This window comes from Mus musculus, chromosome 9 (assembly GCF_000001635.26).
Source record: "Mus musculus strain C57BL/6J chromosome 9, GRCm38.p6 C57BL/6J".
In the NCBI taxonomy this organism is placed as follows: Eukaryota; Metazoa; Chordata; class Mammalia; order Rodentia; family Muridae; genus Mus; species Mus musculus.
In genome coordinates, this window is record NC_000075.6 from 39,896,121 (window position 1) to 39,914,361 (window position 18,241).

Here is an 18,241-nt window from a genome sequence, read left to right on the forward strand (position 1 = left end):
TTGGCAACTCTACTGGAAGGCTTAATCACTCCAGCCACTTCTAAAAGATTTACTGCATTTACCACATAACAGGAATCTGACACAATATTAAGGGGTTTTAAAAAGGTTTTTAAAACTTCTAAGACCACTAAACATTCTACCACTTGAGGTGAATTTTCATTATATTGTTTGGATACCACTTTACCATTAGCCACATAGGCACCTATGCCAGTTTTTGATCCATCAGTATATACCACAATCCCATTTTTAAGTGGGTTTCTTACTGTTATTTGTGGAAACACAACAGATTGATTTTGGGCAAACTGTAAGATTGGATGTTTTGGATAATGGTTATCTATTTTTCCTGAAAAGGAGGTAACTAAAACTGCCCAATCATTAGATGCGGCTGCCAAGGTTTGAACCTGTGCAGCGGTATAAGGTACAATTAAAAGATATGGACTTTGCCCAAAGTGGGTGATTGCTGCTTTTAGGCCTTTAAGGGCAAGCTGTGCAATTGCATCAGGATACCAATCTATTATTTTAGCTGGGGATACGTTTGGATGGATCCACAACAATGGCCCATTCTGCCACAAAACTGCAGTTGGCAATTGTGCTGTCTTAAAGACACACAAACTGAAAGGCTGCGAATCCTCAATACGTTGTAATTGTGCATTCTGTAAGGCCTTTTCCACCTTTTGTAAGGCCTGGTTAGCAGCTAGAGTAAGAGTCCTAGGGGAGGAGATATGAGGATCTCCTTCTAAAATACTAAACAAAGGCCTTAATTCAGCAGAAGGAATCTTTAAAAAGGGTCTGAGCCAATTAATATCTCCCAACAGCTTTTGAAAATCATTTAAGGTATGGAGGTGATCTCTTCTTATCTCTACCTTTTGGGGCACAATCTTATCTGGGGACACCACAGAGCCCAAGAATTGTCCTGTATCAGAAATTTGGACCTTTTCTGTGGCTATCTGTAAACCCCACTGACTTAAAGTTTTAAGTAGAAAAGGATATGCCTTTTGTAGCATGGTAAGGTCTTTATGGCACAGGAGGATGTCATCCATGTAAAGGAGCAAAATTAAAGAGGGGAATTGTTCCCTCATTGGCAAAAGAGCTTTTTGCACATAAAGCTGGCACATTGTAGGACTATTGGACATCCCCTGTGGTAAGACCTTCCATTGATACCTCTTATCAGGTTTAGCAGAATAAGCTCTCTGACCCGTTAACAAGTCAAAAGTCCAATCTCTCTGCTCTGGAGTTAAAGCAGCAGCGTTTGCTCGGTCCTGCGCCTGTGCAGCCTCTCGCCACAGAGATCTCCATTCCAAATATTTGCCCATATTAGGGAGAGCGGCTTTTGCAATCATTTGCCAGTCGGCAGGAGTTAGTGCCATGCCGGCAAGCCTGTCTAACTGCACCAAGGTAAAATTAGCATTAATTCCATATTTAATCTGCACATATTCTACCGGAGCGTGGACACGCCCACCCTCGGCTCCTTCAAAGACTGGAAATGCCTGTTGTATTTTCCTTTGTTCCTCTCGGGGAATGAATGAGTCTGCGCACTGCCTCTCTGCGCACTGCCTCTCTGCGCATTGTTGACGCACTACGGGCTGACGCACTACGCAGGGCGGGGACTCCGCATAGGGCGGGAGTGCACCTGGTAGCCGATTGCCCTGAGGCCAATTAGCAAACTGGCCTTCGCCAGCCGCTTTTGGCTTTTTCCTTAAATGACTAGTTAGCACTTTACTTGGCGGCTGGTATCCTTTTCTTTCATAATGAGCCGCTTTTTTCTCCCAGTCTGTTTCTTCAGAGCACAGGCTCCTTCTCCTAGAGACCTCCGCTAATTGATCTTTCTTCTTTTCCCTTTTTCCTCTTTTTCTTCTAATCTCTCTCCAGGTATTCTTACCTAACCTTAACTTTTCCTCGGGTTCAAGACCCTTGGAAAGGCCTGTATACTTATTTTGTGTACCATATTTTCTCTTTGTTCCTACTCTCTCTCCCCGCTTTACTTCTGATAGATTGTCCTGAATTTCCTCTAGAATTTTCAGCCCTATCTTAACCACTTGATAACATGTGAAAAGGAACAAAAGGGCTCCTAACACCAGAAAAAATTCAAGGCCAAACATACTCACTGGTACTCTCGTTCCCCAGCTGAAAAGTTCTGAATTCATACAGTTGAATCCTTCTTAACAGTCTGCTTTACGGGAACCTTTATCACCGTCGTTCCCCAGCTGATGAGTTCTGAATTCGGCAGTTGAATCCTTCTCAACAGTCTGTGTTACGGGAACCTTTATAAACGTGATCCGCAGTTCTGGTTCTGAAATGAAGTATCCCTCCTGCGCCAGTCCGGAGTTTTTTCTCGTCTCGGGTTTTCGGCACCAATTGTTATTCGACGCGTTCTCACGACCGGCCAGGAAGAACACCACAGACCAGAATCTTCTGCGGCAAAGCTTTATTCTTACATCTTCAGGAAAAGAGAGCAAGAAGCAAGAGAGAGCGAGAAGCAAGAGAGCGAAAAAGCAAGAGAGAGAGAAAAGCAAGAGAGCGAAAAAGCAAGAAAGAGAGAAAAGCAAGAGAGAGAGAGAACGAAACCCCGTCCCTCTTAAGGAGCATTCTCCTTCGCCTCGGACGTGTCACTCCCTGATTGGCTGCAGCCCATCGGCCGAGTTGACGTCACGGGGAAGGCAGAGCACAAGTAGTCATAAGATACCCTTGGCACATGCGCAGATTATTTGTTTACCACTTAGAACACAGCTGTCAGCGCCATCTTGTAACGGCGAATGTGGGGGCGGCTCCCAACAGAAATTTCCCTGAACAGAACACCAGTGGCTTGTGCTGTAAGATCAAATATCTACAAATGAGACCTCATAAAATTGCAAAGATTCTGTTAGGCAAAAGACACTGTCAATAAGACAAAATGGCAACCAACAGATTGGAGAAAGATCTTTATCAATCCTAAACCCAATAGAGGGCTAATATAATATATGTATATATGATATTAGCCCTCAAGAAGTTGGACTCCAGAAAACCAAATAACCCTATTTAAAAATGGGGTACAGAACTAAACAAGGAATTCTCAACTGAGGAATACCGACTGAATGGCTGAGAAGCACCTAAAAAAATGTTCAACATCCTTAGTAATCAGAGAAATGCAAATCAAAACCACCCTGAGATTCCACTTCACACTAGTCAGAATGGCTAACATCAAAAACTCAAGTGACAGCAGATGCTGCCGAGGATGTGGAGAAAGAGGAACACTCCTCCATCGTTGATGGGACTGCAAACTTGTACAATGACTCTGGAAATCAGTTTGGTGGTTTCTCAGTAAACTGGATATAGTTCTACAGGAAGATCCAGCAATACCACTCCTGGGCATATACCCAGAAGATGCTCCAACTTCTCATAAGGACACATGTTCCACTATGTTCATAGCAGCCTTATTTATAACAGTCAGAAGCTGGAAAGAACCAGATGTCCCTCAACAGAGGAATGGATACAGAAAATGTTGTGCAGTTATACAATGGAGTACTACTGAGCAATTAAAAACAATGAATTCATGAAATTCTTAGGCAAATGGATGGATTGGAGGATATTATCCTGAGTGAAGTAACCCGGTCAGAAAAGAACACACATGTTATATACTCACTGATAAGTGGATATTAGCCCAGAAACTTAGGATACCCAAGATACAATTTGCAAAACACAGGAAACTCAAGAAAAAGGAAGACCAAAGTGTGAATACTTTGTTTCTTCTTAGAATGGGGAAGAAAATACCCATGGAAGGATTTACAGTGACAAATTTCAGAGCTGAGAAAGAAGGAAGGACTATTCAGAGACTGTCCCACCCAGAGATCCATCCCATATACAACCACCAAACACAGACACTATTGCATATTCCAGCAAGATTTTGCTGAAAAGACCCTGATATAGCTATCTCTTGTGAGGCTATGCCAGTGCCTGGCAAATACAGAAGTGGATGCTTACAGTCATCTATTGGATGGAACACAGGGCCCTTAATGAAAGAGTTAGAGAAAGTACCCAATGAGCTAAAGGGGTCTGCAACCCTATTGGAGGAACAACAATATAAACTAACCAGTACCCCCCAGAGCTGTGTCTCTAGTTGCATATGTAGCAGAGTATGGCCTAGTTGGCCATCAATGAGAGGAGAGGCCCTTGGTCTTGCGAAGATCATATGCCCCAGTACAGGGGAATGCCATGGCCAAGAAGCGGAAGTGGGTGGGTTGAAGAGCAGGGCCAGGGGTGGGTATAGGGGACTTTGGGGATAACATTGGAAATGTAAATGAAGAAAATATCTAATAAAAAAAATAAAAGAAGGAAGACCAAAGTGTGGACACTTCAATCCTACTTAGAAGGGGGAACCCATAGAAGGACTTACAGAGACAAAATTCGGAGCAGAGATTGAAGTAATGACCATCCAGAAACTGTCCCACTTGGGGATCCATTCCATAAACAAGCACCCAGACACTATTGCAGATGCCAACAAGAGCTTGCTGACAGGAGCCTGATATAGCTGTCTCCTGAGAGGCTCTGCCAGTGCTTGATTAATACACATGTGGATGCTCATAGTCATCCATTAGATGGAGCACAGGTTCCCCAGTGAATGAGCTAGAGAAAGCACCCAAGGAGCTGAAGGGGTTTGCAGCTCCATAGGAGGAACAACAATATGAACTAACCAGTAACCCCAGAGTTCCCTGGGACTAAACCACCAATCAAAGAAAACACAAGAAGGGACTCATGGCTCTAGCTGCATATGTATCAGAGGAGGGCCTAGTTGGTCAATGAAAGTAGAGGTCCTTGGTCCTGTAAAGTTTCTATGCCCCAGTATAGGGGAATGCCTGGGCCAGGAAGCAGGAGTGGGTGGGTTGGGAGCAGGGGGATGAGGATAGGATAGGGGGTTTTCAGAGAGGAATCTTGGAAAGGGGATAACACTTGAAATGTAAATAAAGAAAATACCTAATAAAAAAACTAATGGAAGATATGAAATTTACCTTTATGAATTTGAGGTGTTTTTTTTTTATCCTGGAGGCCCCAGTTGATCCCAAAATAATACAGACTCTCATCATTCTTCTTGCCAAACAACTAGTTAATAACAACTGATTATTAAAGACAGCACATATTTAGGTTGCAAGATGTAGGAAGGTCAATATGGTACTGATCTGGATGCTTCTTTCATGGTGGCTAGCTTTAAAAATGCCAGAAAATGATATAAAGGCTGTTTGGCTTGGGTTTGGGGTTAGGGAGCAAGAACAACCTTACCCAGCTGTGAACACTAGATTCTACAATAACAAAGACCCAGACAGGATATCCCCACTGGTGAATAGTAGCACAACTCTTATGGGGACAATTAACTACTTTCTAGATAGATTTGAGTTTTCTTTCACAAGGGCAATATCATGGCTCACACTGTAAGCCCAGTTTAAGTGTTTAAGTGAAGAGTTTCTAGACCTGAAGGCAAACTGATTACTGTTTAGCTAAGTTCTCATGACTCAAAGAAGCTTTTGAAATATTTAAATTTGTATTCAAAGGAAATGTTATTTTTGGTCTAAATCAAAGAAGTTTTCTTTGCAATAGACAACATTGAAAACAACAACACATGATTGTCCAAGGTGACAATATTAAGTAAGGGTTGAGCCTTCAGCCCTAGATAAGACATGTTTAGCAAAGCCCTCTGAGTCTGCAGTAAATGGGGTAGTAGTATGCATGTAAGAGGCAAGAGAAATGGAGAAGGACTATACAGTTCTTTCTCCTGGGTATGGCACAGATAATAATGTTGTGACCTCATAGGACATGTGACTGCATTCAGTGGGCCTATATAAGACTGGGGCTATCAACAGTCAACCACAAGAGTCCTGGTGAGGAGCTAATATTAATGGTGTCACAGAAACCACCGATGCTGAACCTTCTCAAGTGACGATGTGTAGACAGAGGGGTATACTATGGAACACACTATGACACACTACACAACTTCCACGAGGAGATGTTTTCTATGCTTTTAATTTGGTTTGTTTTTATTTTGTTTGTTCGTGTGTGTGTGTGTGTGTGTGTGTGTGTGTGTGTGTGTGTTTATTTGCAGTGGAGGTTAGGTTGCAAGGGCAGAGGATGGATATGAAGGTACCTTGAAATGAATACGACTAGGGAGCATGATGTGAAACTCACAAAGAATCAATAAAATTATATGTAAAAGGGTCAACCATGAATCATGAAACAGAACCATGAGGGGGAATACTATGTAACCCTATCTCTCTGTACTACACTATTGTATATTGATGATAATAGGGAAATTGGAAGCAACCTAGATGTCACTCAACAGAAGAATGAGTTTAAAAAGATGTGGCACTTTTATACAATGGACTGTTACTCAGCCATTTAAGAAAAAAAAATGCCATCATGAAATTTGCAGGAGAATAAATGGAACTAGAAAAAATTATCCTGAGTACATAAACCCACACCCAGAAAGACAAATATGTTATGCATTCAGTTATATATGGACATTAGCTGTAAAGTCAATGATAACCAAGCTACAATCCATAGAACCACAAAGGATAGGTGTCGAGTAATGAACTAGAGAGAGAAGATGGATCTCATTGGGATAGGAAATGAAACATAGATATAGATGAATGTTGGGAGCTGAAATGGAGGATCAAGTGGGAAGGATGAACAAAGATGGTGTTGGTCTAGGGAATATAGGGAGAAACAGCTAAAGGTCAGGAGCATTTGAGATGTAGTATATGAAACTAATACCATAGAAACTTCCAATGTTCAGAAGTAGTTGAACAACATATAATGGATTCCACTGATTTTTGTTTTTTGTTTTTGTTTCTGTTTTTATGCTTTGTTTTGTTTTGTGCTTTTATTTGGTTACAGTTTGGTGTTTTGTTTTGTTTTGTTTTGTTTTGTTTTGTTATTTAGAAAGATCTTAGAGTTGTGTGGTTGGGAAGGAAGAGGGGATCAAGAAGGATTTGAGGGAAGGGAATACTATGATGAAATATATTTAAATTTAAAAATTGTTTTAAAAAATATAAAATGATTTATTTTAATTTTAAATTGTTTCCAGCATTAAAAATTTCAATCTCCTTGCTACAATTGTTGCTAATGAAAATTTTAAATAAATTCTAAGGTATATTTGAAAAACATTTCATGACAGAGACAAGCATGCTTTCCCTGCCTCTGTGTTATTCTGTGTCCAGAGGCATAGCACTGGGCTCTTTATTCCTCCTTATCAAAAACTAGCGCTTCAGTCTGTTCACCTTGAAGCTGTAATCCAGCTCTCTCCTCTAGCAAGCTTAAAGCTATGCTACCTTTTCTTCACCTGGATTCAAGTATGTGATAGAAATATTTCTGTTGTGTCAATTTCCCACTCTGTATACATTCAAAGCTCTTTTGTTTCATTAATTAATTTATTAATTTTACATAATAATTGCAGCCTCTCTCCTTCCAGTCTCCTCCTCACACAGGCCCTCTCCTGACCCCCACTCCCCTTCTCCTCTGACCAGGAGGAGGAGGGCCCACCTGGGTATACACCACCCTGGCACATCAAGTCATTTCAGGACTAGGAGCATCCTGTCCCAGTGAGGCCAGACAAGGCAGCACAGTTAGGGGAATAGGATCCACAGGCAGGCAACAGATTCAGGGACAGCCCCACCTCCAATTGTTAGGGAACCCGCATGAAGACTAAGCTGCACATCTGTTGCTGAATCCAAATATTCTTACTCAAATCATCCAGGTGGTGGTAGTGGTGGTGGTGGTGGTGGTGGTGGTGGTGGTGGCGGCGGAGGCGGCAGCGGCTGCAGCAGTGGTGCAGGCAACGGCAGTCCTCGCTACCTGCCCCAATGTTTTGTGTTTTCGGGTGAAAGATACACACTCAGTCTTATTGTAATTTAATATGCCTTAAATAGCTCAATGGCTGGGCTATTTCCAAACCTCCTGGCTAACAAACCCCCCTCAAATATTCCTGAGTAATTACATACTAAAACCCATATTCCATCTTGGCTGCCCCGACCCAGAGTTCTTGGACTGAATTCCCCCAGCTCAGACATGAAGGCTATGTTCTCTGTCTAGCACCTCTCAGGCTTGGCCTGTACTCCTTTCCCTTCATGGCAGCTCGCCCTTTCTGCTCTCCATCCTCAGGCTTTTCCCTGGGAATCCTAAAAACCTGCCTCTGTCTCCCTGCTCAACCATTGGCAGCATACAACTTTATTTACCAATCAAAACCAACTAGGGGGCACAGGCCCTCAGCATCTTACATGCCAACGTGTGGATTTTCGTGCAATTTTGACGACCAAATCTACAGCACACATCTGCTAGATATGCATACTCTTTAGTTGGTGTTTCAGTCTTTGGGAGCCCCCAATAGTCCAGATTATTTGACTTTGTTGGTTTCTTAGGGAATTCCTACCCACTTCGTGTTCCTCAATTCTTTCCCCCAACTCTTCCGCAAGACTCCCTGAGCAACATCTAATGTTTAGTTGTGGACTTGTTCATCTGTTTCCATTGGCTACAGGGTGGAGCTCTCAGAGGACAAAACTCTTTGTAGTAGAGAGACTATTCCCTTCTTTGAAAATTGGAAGATTATATATACTAATGATTTCTCTACATCTTATAACTTATAGCACCAACCCCCCATACATACATATATACATATGTACATAATTTTACAGAATATCCAGCCCAGGGCTTCTAGTCTTGGGATGGGCATGATCTGCAAAGATTTGTATTTCAGTAACACTTGTGCCTGTCTTCCAATAGCCTACATGTCTGTGTGCCCAGCCAGCCCTTGGGAGGTCTCACCACTCCAGCTCAAGTTTGACTAGTGGCCATATCCTCCTCCCGTTTGTGGGAAGAGACCCTGTGCTCACCAGTTCACAACTTCCAAGCTTGCCTGTGCTCCACTCATAGAGCTCAGTAGGCACTTTCCCTTATTTCTCCTGGAATCAAGATGGAAAGCTTCCACAGCACAACTCAATTTGCAGTGGAGTAAAAAGTCTGTGCTGCTCTGTAGTTTTGTAACTTCGTGCTGAGTTCAGGTAAGCTGTAGCTCCTTCCCACCTGGTATGTATGAGACAACCCTGGAGGAGGGGCGGGGTGTGGGGGGGGACAGGAGACAGATGAGGAAAACTGTGGCTTTCTGCAGGCTAACCACAGGGCGTGGCTTTCTGCAGGCTAACCACACAGGGCGTGGCTAGCCTGGGAAGTCAGAGTGGCTTGGCAGCAGCTGGCCAGAAGAACCAGAACAAGACCAGTGTTGGGGCTCCCCATGGAGGTTAGCATGACAGCTGGTGCCGGTGTATAGCCAGTTTAGCATGAATGATTTTTTTAAAAAACTACACGCTAAATGTCTCCAATGTTGTAACTAAGAACATAACATTTGGATTTAACACTGCATCTAACAAAAATAATAATGTCAAATGTGACTAAAATATGATCCATAAAGTGCTAATAAAATATACAGGATTTTAATAACTATTAAAGCATCTTTAGAAAGGCCCATGTCATGTTAGACTCGGCCTTTATCTTTGTCCTTATTCAGGATGCTTCCCGCCCAGATGATTCCATCCTTTTCCGGCGTTTATAAACCTCTCATTGACAAATACAAGTGGTTGCTTCTCTTGCATTTCATACCCCTCTAAGTTTTAACCAGGCATCCCGCTATAGAATCCATCATACATGCTTTAGAAATGATGTTGTGTCTGTATGTAGTGGATATTATATAATATGCCTTACATTGTATTGTTGTTTGCATAGCAACATTTTTCTTCCTTTCTTTTAAAAACTATTCCAAGTAAGGATACCAGCAAAAGATCCTGCTCGTGATATATCTGGTATAGCTGGGTCCCTTTTCTTTCCTGTCTAACAAGGACACTTCCAACACTCCCAGCTGTTCTCAGCAACACTGAAACAGAAAAGGGGGGTTATCAGCCTGTGTCAGTCAGCACAAGACCCCATATAGTAGGGCTGTCACAAGTCCCTTGCAGTCTGAGCTTTTGTTTTATATTTTGAATTAGTTTATTTTCATTTAAATATTTTATACAGTATATTTTGATCATCTATTTCTCAAATTTGAATTCCTCACAAATGGGAAAAAGTATTCATTTCCCACCTCTCTACTCACAAAACTATATATTCTCTCTCTCTTTCTCTCTCTCTCTCTCTCTCTCTCTCTCTCTCTCTCTCTCCAAAAAAAAGACCTCACTAAAACAAATATACTGAAAGAAAACAAAATGAAGCAAAAAATATCCATAAAAAACAAAGAAAAAATCAAAATTGAGTTTGTTTGGGCTGGCCAGTTATTCCTGGGCATCAGCCATGCCCTGGAGTGTGGTTGATATACCTGGTCATCCTCCATTTTTTTTCTTTGCCAGTTTTCAACTGCTAATAGCTTTATTTTTACCAACCCTATTTAAAAGTTAAGTGATAGATTTTTTAAAAGATTGAAGAAATATCCATATAAAGCACATTAAAATTTTACATGTAATAATTTAAGAATTACAAAGTAAGTTCAATTACAAAAATTTATTGCCAAAACTGTATGTTAGTGAGTTGTGAATAGAATATTACATGTAACTTTACTTTAACAACTAATTTAGTATGAAAATACAGTCTGTAATGTAATATTCATGGTGTCCATCATATTTATTTTTAAATTTAGAAAGAAACTATCCTAATCTCTATTAGTCTTGTTACAAACTCCTTGTATGTCTCTAATAACGTCTGAATATTTTAATGTGGATGCAAAATGGAATATGCTTGTATTCACTCCACAATCTAAAATACTCTAAATTGTCATTTATGAATATATTATAATATTTAAATACAGTTAAGTTAGTGAAGTCATCAGAGATAAATAAATACATATGGCCTCTCTAGTTTTCTGCTTTCCCTGTATTCATGTTTGGCATCATATGAAATAATTCTTTAAATATATTTTTTACAATTTTTCCTGACATTTAAAATTTTTAAATGCCCTCCCTTAAAACGTCTAGAACCCTAACAGTGAGAGTGCGCACATCCTTTTTTTGTAATTCAGAATCTAACAAGAAAAGCAAATAACCTCAGACAATATTAAGTACTTAACACTTGGTAGGGAAAAGGGGATTTCTAATTGTTGACAGTTTTCATCACAGTTAATACCTATGGGATAGGATTCTTCTGAGAGGTCATTATTATTTTTGTTTTGAATGTGACTGTGATTATCTCTAACATATGGAAGTGTCACACCAACCAACAATTACAGAGGAACAAATGACTGAGGCAAGAGCTTAATCAGACATCAAGAGCAGAGTTTCAAAGTTCACAGAAGCTATCTCCCTCTCATATTATCAAACAGAATTTTTTATCCAGTGAAACTGAGAATAAAAGCCTCTAACACTGAACTTGCTGAGGAAAAAAGGGGGGTAAGTATAAATTGCCATCATTGTCATCATCATAATTAAAATTTTAGTCTTCTGTTGCAGTATCTCTCTTGGTGCACACAAATGTGCATTGCTGTTTATCCATCCATACCCATGCTCATTCTAGAGACTACTCTCTGGTAAACATACTCCTCTCCCATGTGCTCAGCAGTACAGACTCATGCCAGGCATGTTGTTCAGCCATTTTTAATTCTATCAGTGTAAACTTGCCGTCCCATTCTTAAGGATTTGTTTTAACTCTGTATTGAGTTTCTGTGAACAATTTTATTGAACACATTTTTGACACATGCTAGATCCAACACAATATGCCAATTACAATTCTGAAATATAATGTGGAGCAATAGAAAAGCTGCTGACTAACTCATGCAGAAAATCCCAGAGAGAAACTCAACACATTTCAATGGAAAGACAACATGGACATCAATTAAGCTCACACTGTGATCCAGAAACTATGTGCCCATTCATTTGATTCTTGACATGTCATGTATTTGGATTTCTACTTTCTTGGTGGATTGAAGAATCTAATAACTTTCCCTGTTATGATAGAGCAAATAGGATTTTGAGAAAATATTTGAACGTAGACTAAATAATCTAATGATATTAGCATTATTAAGTCACAATATAATGGAGTTGAAAGAGATATTAAAGGGGATTTAATACACCTAGCACTGAATCCTTGACAAATATTTTTTAAAAATGGTTATACAAAACGAAAACACTCTGCCATTGCAAACTTTATGGAAATTAAAGGGTATCTGACACTCGGGATGCTCCTTTTGATTCAGAAGCAACATATTCTCTTCTTTACTTCAGGTCATTAATTTTAACCTTAAGCCTTTGAAGGACAATAGAGTGAGACTAATACTCATCCAATAAGTTGTATATTTAGATATCAATGTCATGTGATGTGTGGATTTTTACTATGTTGACAAATTACTCTCTATTATTTTTGACATTCTTCAACTAACAATAGCCATTGATTTGTTTTCTGAAATTATCTGGTTTCCATGTTCTTTCAAAGTAGCCCATGCTGGTTTGAAAGTTGTAGTACAGATGTTGCTTGAAAGCTAAGACTATGATTTTTTTTTTCTGTATTTTAGAATCTACATTTTTACTTTTCAAATTTAAGGTAAATGGGTAATGGTCATCTGGAAAAACTACATCATACCATTAGCCTTTGCAGCTTGAAAAAATTCACTGTATTGTGCAAATGCTCTGGTAATCCACAAGCCACCATCAGGAACATGTTAGAAGGTACATATCAACTCCATGATCACAGAATCTGACCAGGAAAACGTGCATCTTGTGTTGGTCTTCAAACACTATTCTCATATGAGAAGTATTCTGAGCTCTACTAGCTCAATAAAGAAATCCAGTTAGCAGGGGTCATCGGGGTCCATTGTTTCTTTACCACTGTGATGAAGTATAAAAATAAATCATGCTATTGTATTTCTTCCCAGGAACTATCCAAATTAGAACAAGAAAGCACAACTCCTCTGCTGTCAAGCTATAAGTACGACATCTGTGGAAAATTGAGTTCTGCCTTGCAGGGTGGCAGGATTATATGCAGTATATGAGATTCACAGTGTATCTGTTTCAATAGGGAAACAACTGTTTAAGTCAGCTGGTTAGAGTCAGAACTACTGTAAGGAAATATTATGAATTTATCTACAAACAGAAACAAAGGGAAACGTTTCTAATTCTTATTGATTTTAGATCTGATAAAATGTAATTACTATGCATTATAAACAGTAGCATGTGTGACAACATATATTACAAAGAATTTGAGAGGCAAAGAAAAAACATCAAAATAAAAGTGATAACCCTTTGTTTTTAAGCTAAATTTCAAGGACAAACCTTGCACTCATCCTAAAATGTTCTGATCAGTATTAATGTCAAAGTCCTAGATGTCAGTTTTCCCTCCTCTGATCATGCAGTCATCTGTTGTCCCAAGGAAACAGGAGAAATAGTCTGCTTGGATGAGGGATGATGGTCTCCACAGAATCCTTTAAGTCTCTGTCTTGCTCCAGCTCTCTGTCTATCTCCCAAACACACACACACACACACACACACACACACACACACACACACACACACACACGCATGCATGCACACACTTGCGCACACACACACACATGCACAGAGAGAGAAAGAGAGAGAGAGAGAGAGAGAGAGAGAGAGAGAGAGAGAACAAAGTGAGAGAGAGAATACAGATATGCAGAAAAGTATAATCACTTCTCTATTTTAAACTTAGAAGCTTCTAACAATATAATGAGAAGACAATGGGGACTGGAAACCATTCAATGGTAACTGAATTTATCTTGGCTGGATTCTCAACCAAACCAGAGCTGCACCTGCCCCTCTTCCTCCTCTTCCTTGGAATCTACCTTCTCACAGTACTGGGGAACCTGGGCATGATCATCCTGATTCTACTCAGCTCACACCTGCACACCCCTATGTACTTCTTTCTCAGCAGTCTGTCCTTCATTGACCTCTGCCATTCCACTGTCATTACCCCCAAAATGCTGGTAAACTTTGTCACAGAGAAGAACATAATCTCCTACCCTGAGTGCATGACTCAGCTCTACTGCTTCCTTGTTTTCGCAATTGCAGAGTGTCACATGTTGGCTGTGATGGCATATGACCGCTATGTTGCCATCTGTAACCCTTTACTTTACAATGTTGTCATGTCTCATCATCTCTGCTTCTGGCTCACCGTGGGAGTTTACAGTTTGGGTATTGTTGGATCATCAGTTCACACAGGCTTTATGTTAAAATTAAATTTTTGCAAGATTAATGTGATTAACCATTATTTTTGTGATCTTTTTCCTCTCTTGGAGCTATCATGCTCTAGTATATACATCAATGAACTCTTGGTTCTTTTCTTGAGTGCATTGAATATCCTGACACCTGCATTGACCATCCTTATGTCCTACATCTTCATCATTGTCAGCATCCTCCGTATTCGCTCCACTGAGGGCAGGTCCAAAGCCTTTAGCACCTGCAGTTCCCACATCTCTGCTGTTGCCATCTTCTATGGTTCTGCTGCATTTATGTACTTACAGCCATCATCAGTAAGTTCGATGGACCAAGGGAAAGTGTCCTCTGTGTTTTATACTACTGTTGTTCCCATGCTGAACCCATTGATCTACAGCCTGAGAAATAAGGATGTCAAATCTGCTGTAAAGAAAATTCTAAACAGATGAACATGGAAGGCTCATGAATGGAGATGTTGTCATATTAGAAGCATATACTTATTTTGCCTGTGTATGATATTTGTTAGCCCTACTTTGCTTACCTACACTCTGGTAACCCTAAACTCTTACAGTGTGATCATAATCATAACCATGCACATTCACTTCACTGAGTTAATGCCTCAGCAAACGCATCACACATATGATGGTGATTATGATCTCTTTATCTTGTAGCATTCATGTACCTAAGACTGTCAAATGTCAGTTTCAGGAACCAAGGGAATATGTTGTCCACATTTTAGTCTATCTTTGTGTTCAGCTGAATTACCTGACTTTTAGTATTAAAAATAACTCTATCAGTGTTGCCTAGAAATGATATTGTTTAAAAAAAAATACATTAAAGAAAAGGAGATGATCTTGCAAACCAGTTAATGATTATTATATTGTTTTAGTAATCCACTGTGTATTGGTGTACATGTCGACATTGTCCCTCATTTCCATTGTCTTGTCTTTCTATGAACATTCATGTCATTTGCTAAGTTGAACTTGGTGTTATCTGTATCATTGAGACATGTATTAGAATAAATACTAAAATTACAAAAGATAGATAATCCCAAATCCATTCATGTTGCCTGTCTTTTTCTACCAACTGAGATAAATTTTAGTGAATTCTCAACCATAATGAAAATTCCACTATCCAAGTATAAATACTAAACTCCTTTATTATATGCAGTTGAAGATTGTACAAATCAGGGTGAATAATAGCTTAATTTCTAGTTTGAAGCTACTGTGGCATCTTAATCAGAACTTTAAGCTATGAGCTAGAAATATAATTATATGATGTGATTGTATGAGTCAGCATATCTCCTGCTTTGCCCTTTGATTTTCCATGCTGTAGCTTCTGTTTATTATCTAGCTACACTGAAAGTTAATTGATGCGTGTTGGCTCTGTCCAGCCACATATTTCCACGGATGCCTCTAGGACAAAAACTGCTACCTGCCATTTTAAGTCCAATATTATTTCCACTTCTAGAAATTTGGATATTATCTTTTAAGATGAATTCCTAAAAACTCAATAAAATGTATGTTTGGTTAAACTCTATAAATTATAACTTTGGAAAATTCCTCAAGGATCTTCAGGAAGATAACGGGGCCCAGTCTTACTGATTATGTACAAAAATATTAAAGGCTTAAGCCTGAGTCCTTCTGCGGTAATTCCTAATAAATAGATAACAAGATCTTAATATTCCTCTATCAACAACCAAGAAGAACCAGAGACAATTTTTTTTAATATTTTCATTCATATATTGTAGGGATGCAGAAAATAATATATAATAGAAAGCACACAATTACAGGTTAGGACAGCTTGATTCTGCTGAGACAGAGTAGCCTAGTCCTTAACATTTTATTGAGGGTTGAATTTAGTACATATGATGAGGAGATTTACTAAGTTGGCCTCATGGTCCAACAAATGCCATCTGTGTGCTAGAAAAGCAAACCCAAACAAACAAAAAATAGTACTCACAGAGAGCCTGGAAGCTCCCTGGAGAGTTACTGGCTCTATAGCAAAAGTTTTAATGAGCTGAAATCTGAAATGCTCCAATGATAGTAGCAGCAAAAGACGTAATCAAAAAGAAAAGCATAACAGTTTCATGCTGCCTTCCTCTCAATTGCCTTTTCATCCGGACCAGCACCTTTGGATGGTGCCTCCCATTTTCACAAAGTGTCTGTTCTCTCCCTTCAGTTACTGACCCTCATGCAAATCCGCTGTTGGAGTGCCCCACATGCACACCCAGAGGCATGCCTAATATTCCTAGACCTCTCTTATGCAGTTAAGTTGAAAAACCTAACCATAGCAAGTTAGTACAATTACATTGACTATTTGTCAGATAGTACAACCTATGCTATCTGTATGTTTATTCACAGCCTTCTCAACATAAAAACTGGCCGCCCATAGCTATACAAGACTGCCTCTGGAAGCTCTTAAATTATCTTCATTATATAAGTACAAGCTGTTCAGTATATATAATATGCCTTGAAAAACTTCTTTTCATATTATAAAGGTAACTTATTTTCACTCTGACTCTGAATCTTATTAAAATGCATTGTGAAATTTTGTGACTCTATTGCTACTTCTCAGCTATCAATTTGAACCCATGAGCAGTCACTATCATTAATGAACTCTCAAGATGAAGTTCCTTTTTTTAAATTTTATTTTAATTTTAATTCAGTTTTTATACTCCATATTCCATTCTCCACTCCCCCATCCACCCTCCAACTGCTCCTCACCCCACACCTCCTCCCCACCTAACCCCATCACCACATAGATGCCCCCACTCCCCACCCCACTTGACATCTAAACTCTCTGGGGCCTCCAGTCTCTTGAGAGCTAGGTGTATCATCTCTGAATGAACATAGACCCAGAAGTCCTCTACTGTATGTGTGTTAGGGGCTTCATATCAGTTGGTGTATGTTGTCTGTTTGTTGGTCCAGTATTTAAAAGATCTCAGTGGTCCAGATTAATTAAGACTGTTGTTGTGAGGAGTACAGGGTCACCCTTCTCCTCACTCACCCCTAATTTAACAACAGGGGTCAGCTGCTTCTGTCCATTCGTTGGATACAAATATCTGCATCTGACTCTTTCAGTTGCTTGCTGGGTCTTTTGGAGGGCAGTCGTGATAGATCCATTTTTGTGAGCACTCCACAGCCTCAGTAATAGTGTCAGGCCTTGGGACCTCCCCTTGAACTGGATCCCACTTTGGGCCTGTCGCTGGACCTTCTTTTCCTCAGATTCCTCTCTATTTCCATCCCTGTAATTCTTTTTTTTTTTTTTTAACAAAAAAAGGGCAACAGCTGTTTTGTTTGTCTGTTTGTTGTTTGTTTGTTTCAAACAGGCTCTATTAATTACACTCTACATACTATGATTAGCTGGTTTTCTTTTCTATTTTTTTCTTTTTTGTTTTTGTTTTCTCTTTTTTTGCCCTCTCCCTTATTACACTACCACAGGAACAACAGTGATAAACTTGCAAATTTTTATGTCTGAAGGGAAAAAGCAAAAAACTGGTACTACAGAAATACAAATGCCCTCTCAGCAGGGTTTGCTGTAGTAATCCTACAGGTACAAGCAAACACTTTGGCTCAGCTAGGCAGTAATCCATTTAAAACACTTCTCAGGGCTACAGCCTATACAACCACACCATCTGAGGGTTCAGAAAATGGGTCTATGTTAGCAAGAAAAGCCATTAGGCCATTGGTTTTTTGGTTTTTGGTTTTTATTTTTTGTTTTTTCGAGACAGGGTTTCTCTGTATAGCCCTGTCTGCCCTGGAACTCACTCTGTAGACCAGGCTGGCCTCGAACTCAGAAATCTGCCTGTCTCTGCCTCCCAAGTGCTGGGATTAAAGGAGTGTGCCACCACCGCCCAGAAAAACCATTACATTTTCCTTTTCTGTCCCCAAACCCAAGGGACAATTTCCCAGCAGACAGATCAAGACCCACCGGCGTCATCACTTTTCACTCAATCCTTACGACTTGGATTATGTTTTCAAACTGCATGATCAACTATTCTGGGAATATGCAGCCCCAATACTTTTAAAATATCGTGACAGAAGTTTCCTCCACCAAAGTTCATTCCTCTGCTCCCACTG

At 39.8% G+C, this 18,241-nt stretch overlaps 1 protein-coding gene across 1 annotated transcript; it reads left to right on the top strand.

Annotated features, from left to right (window-relative positions):
* Positions 1 to 13,684: 13,684 nt before the first annotated feature.
* On the top strand, positions 13,685 to 14,608 carry Olfr229 (olfactory receptor 229). The gene has a single exon (NM_146613.1). The coding sequence runs from the start codon at positions 13,685 to 13,687 to the stop codon at positions 14,606 to 14,608; it is 924 nt and encodes a 307-aa protein (NP_666824.1).
* Positions 14,609 to 18,241: the final 3,633 nt, after the last annotated feature.

Excerpts from the sequence above, each read along its gene's own strand:
- Olfr229 (NM_146613.1), top strand. The coding sequence starts at position 13,685 with ATGGGGACTGGAAACCATTCAATGGTAACTGAATTTATCTTGGCTGGA.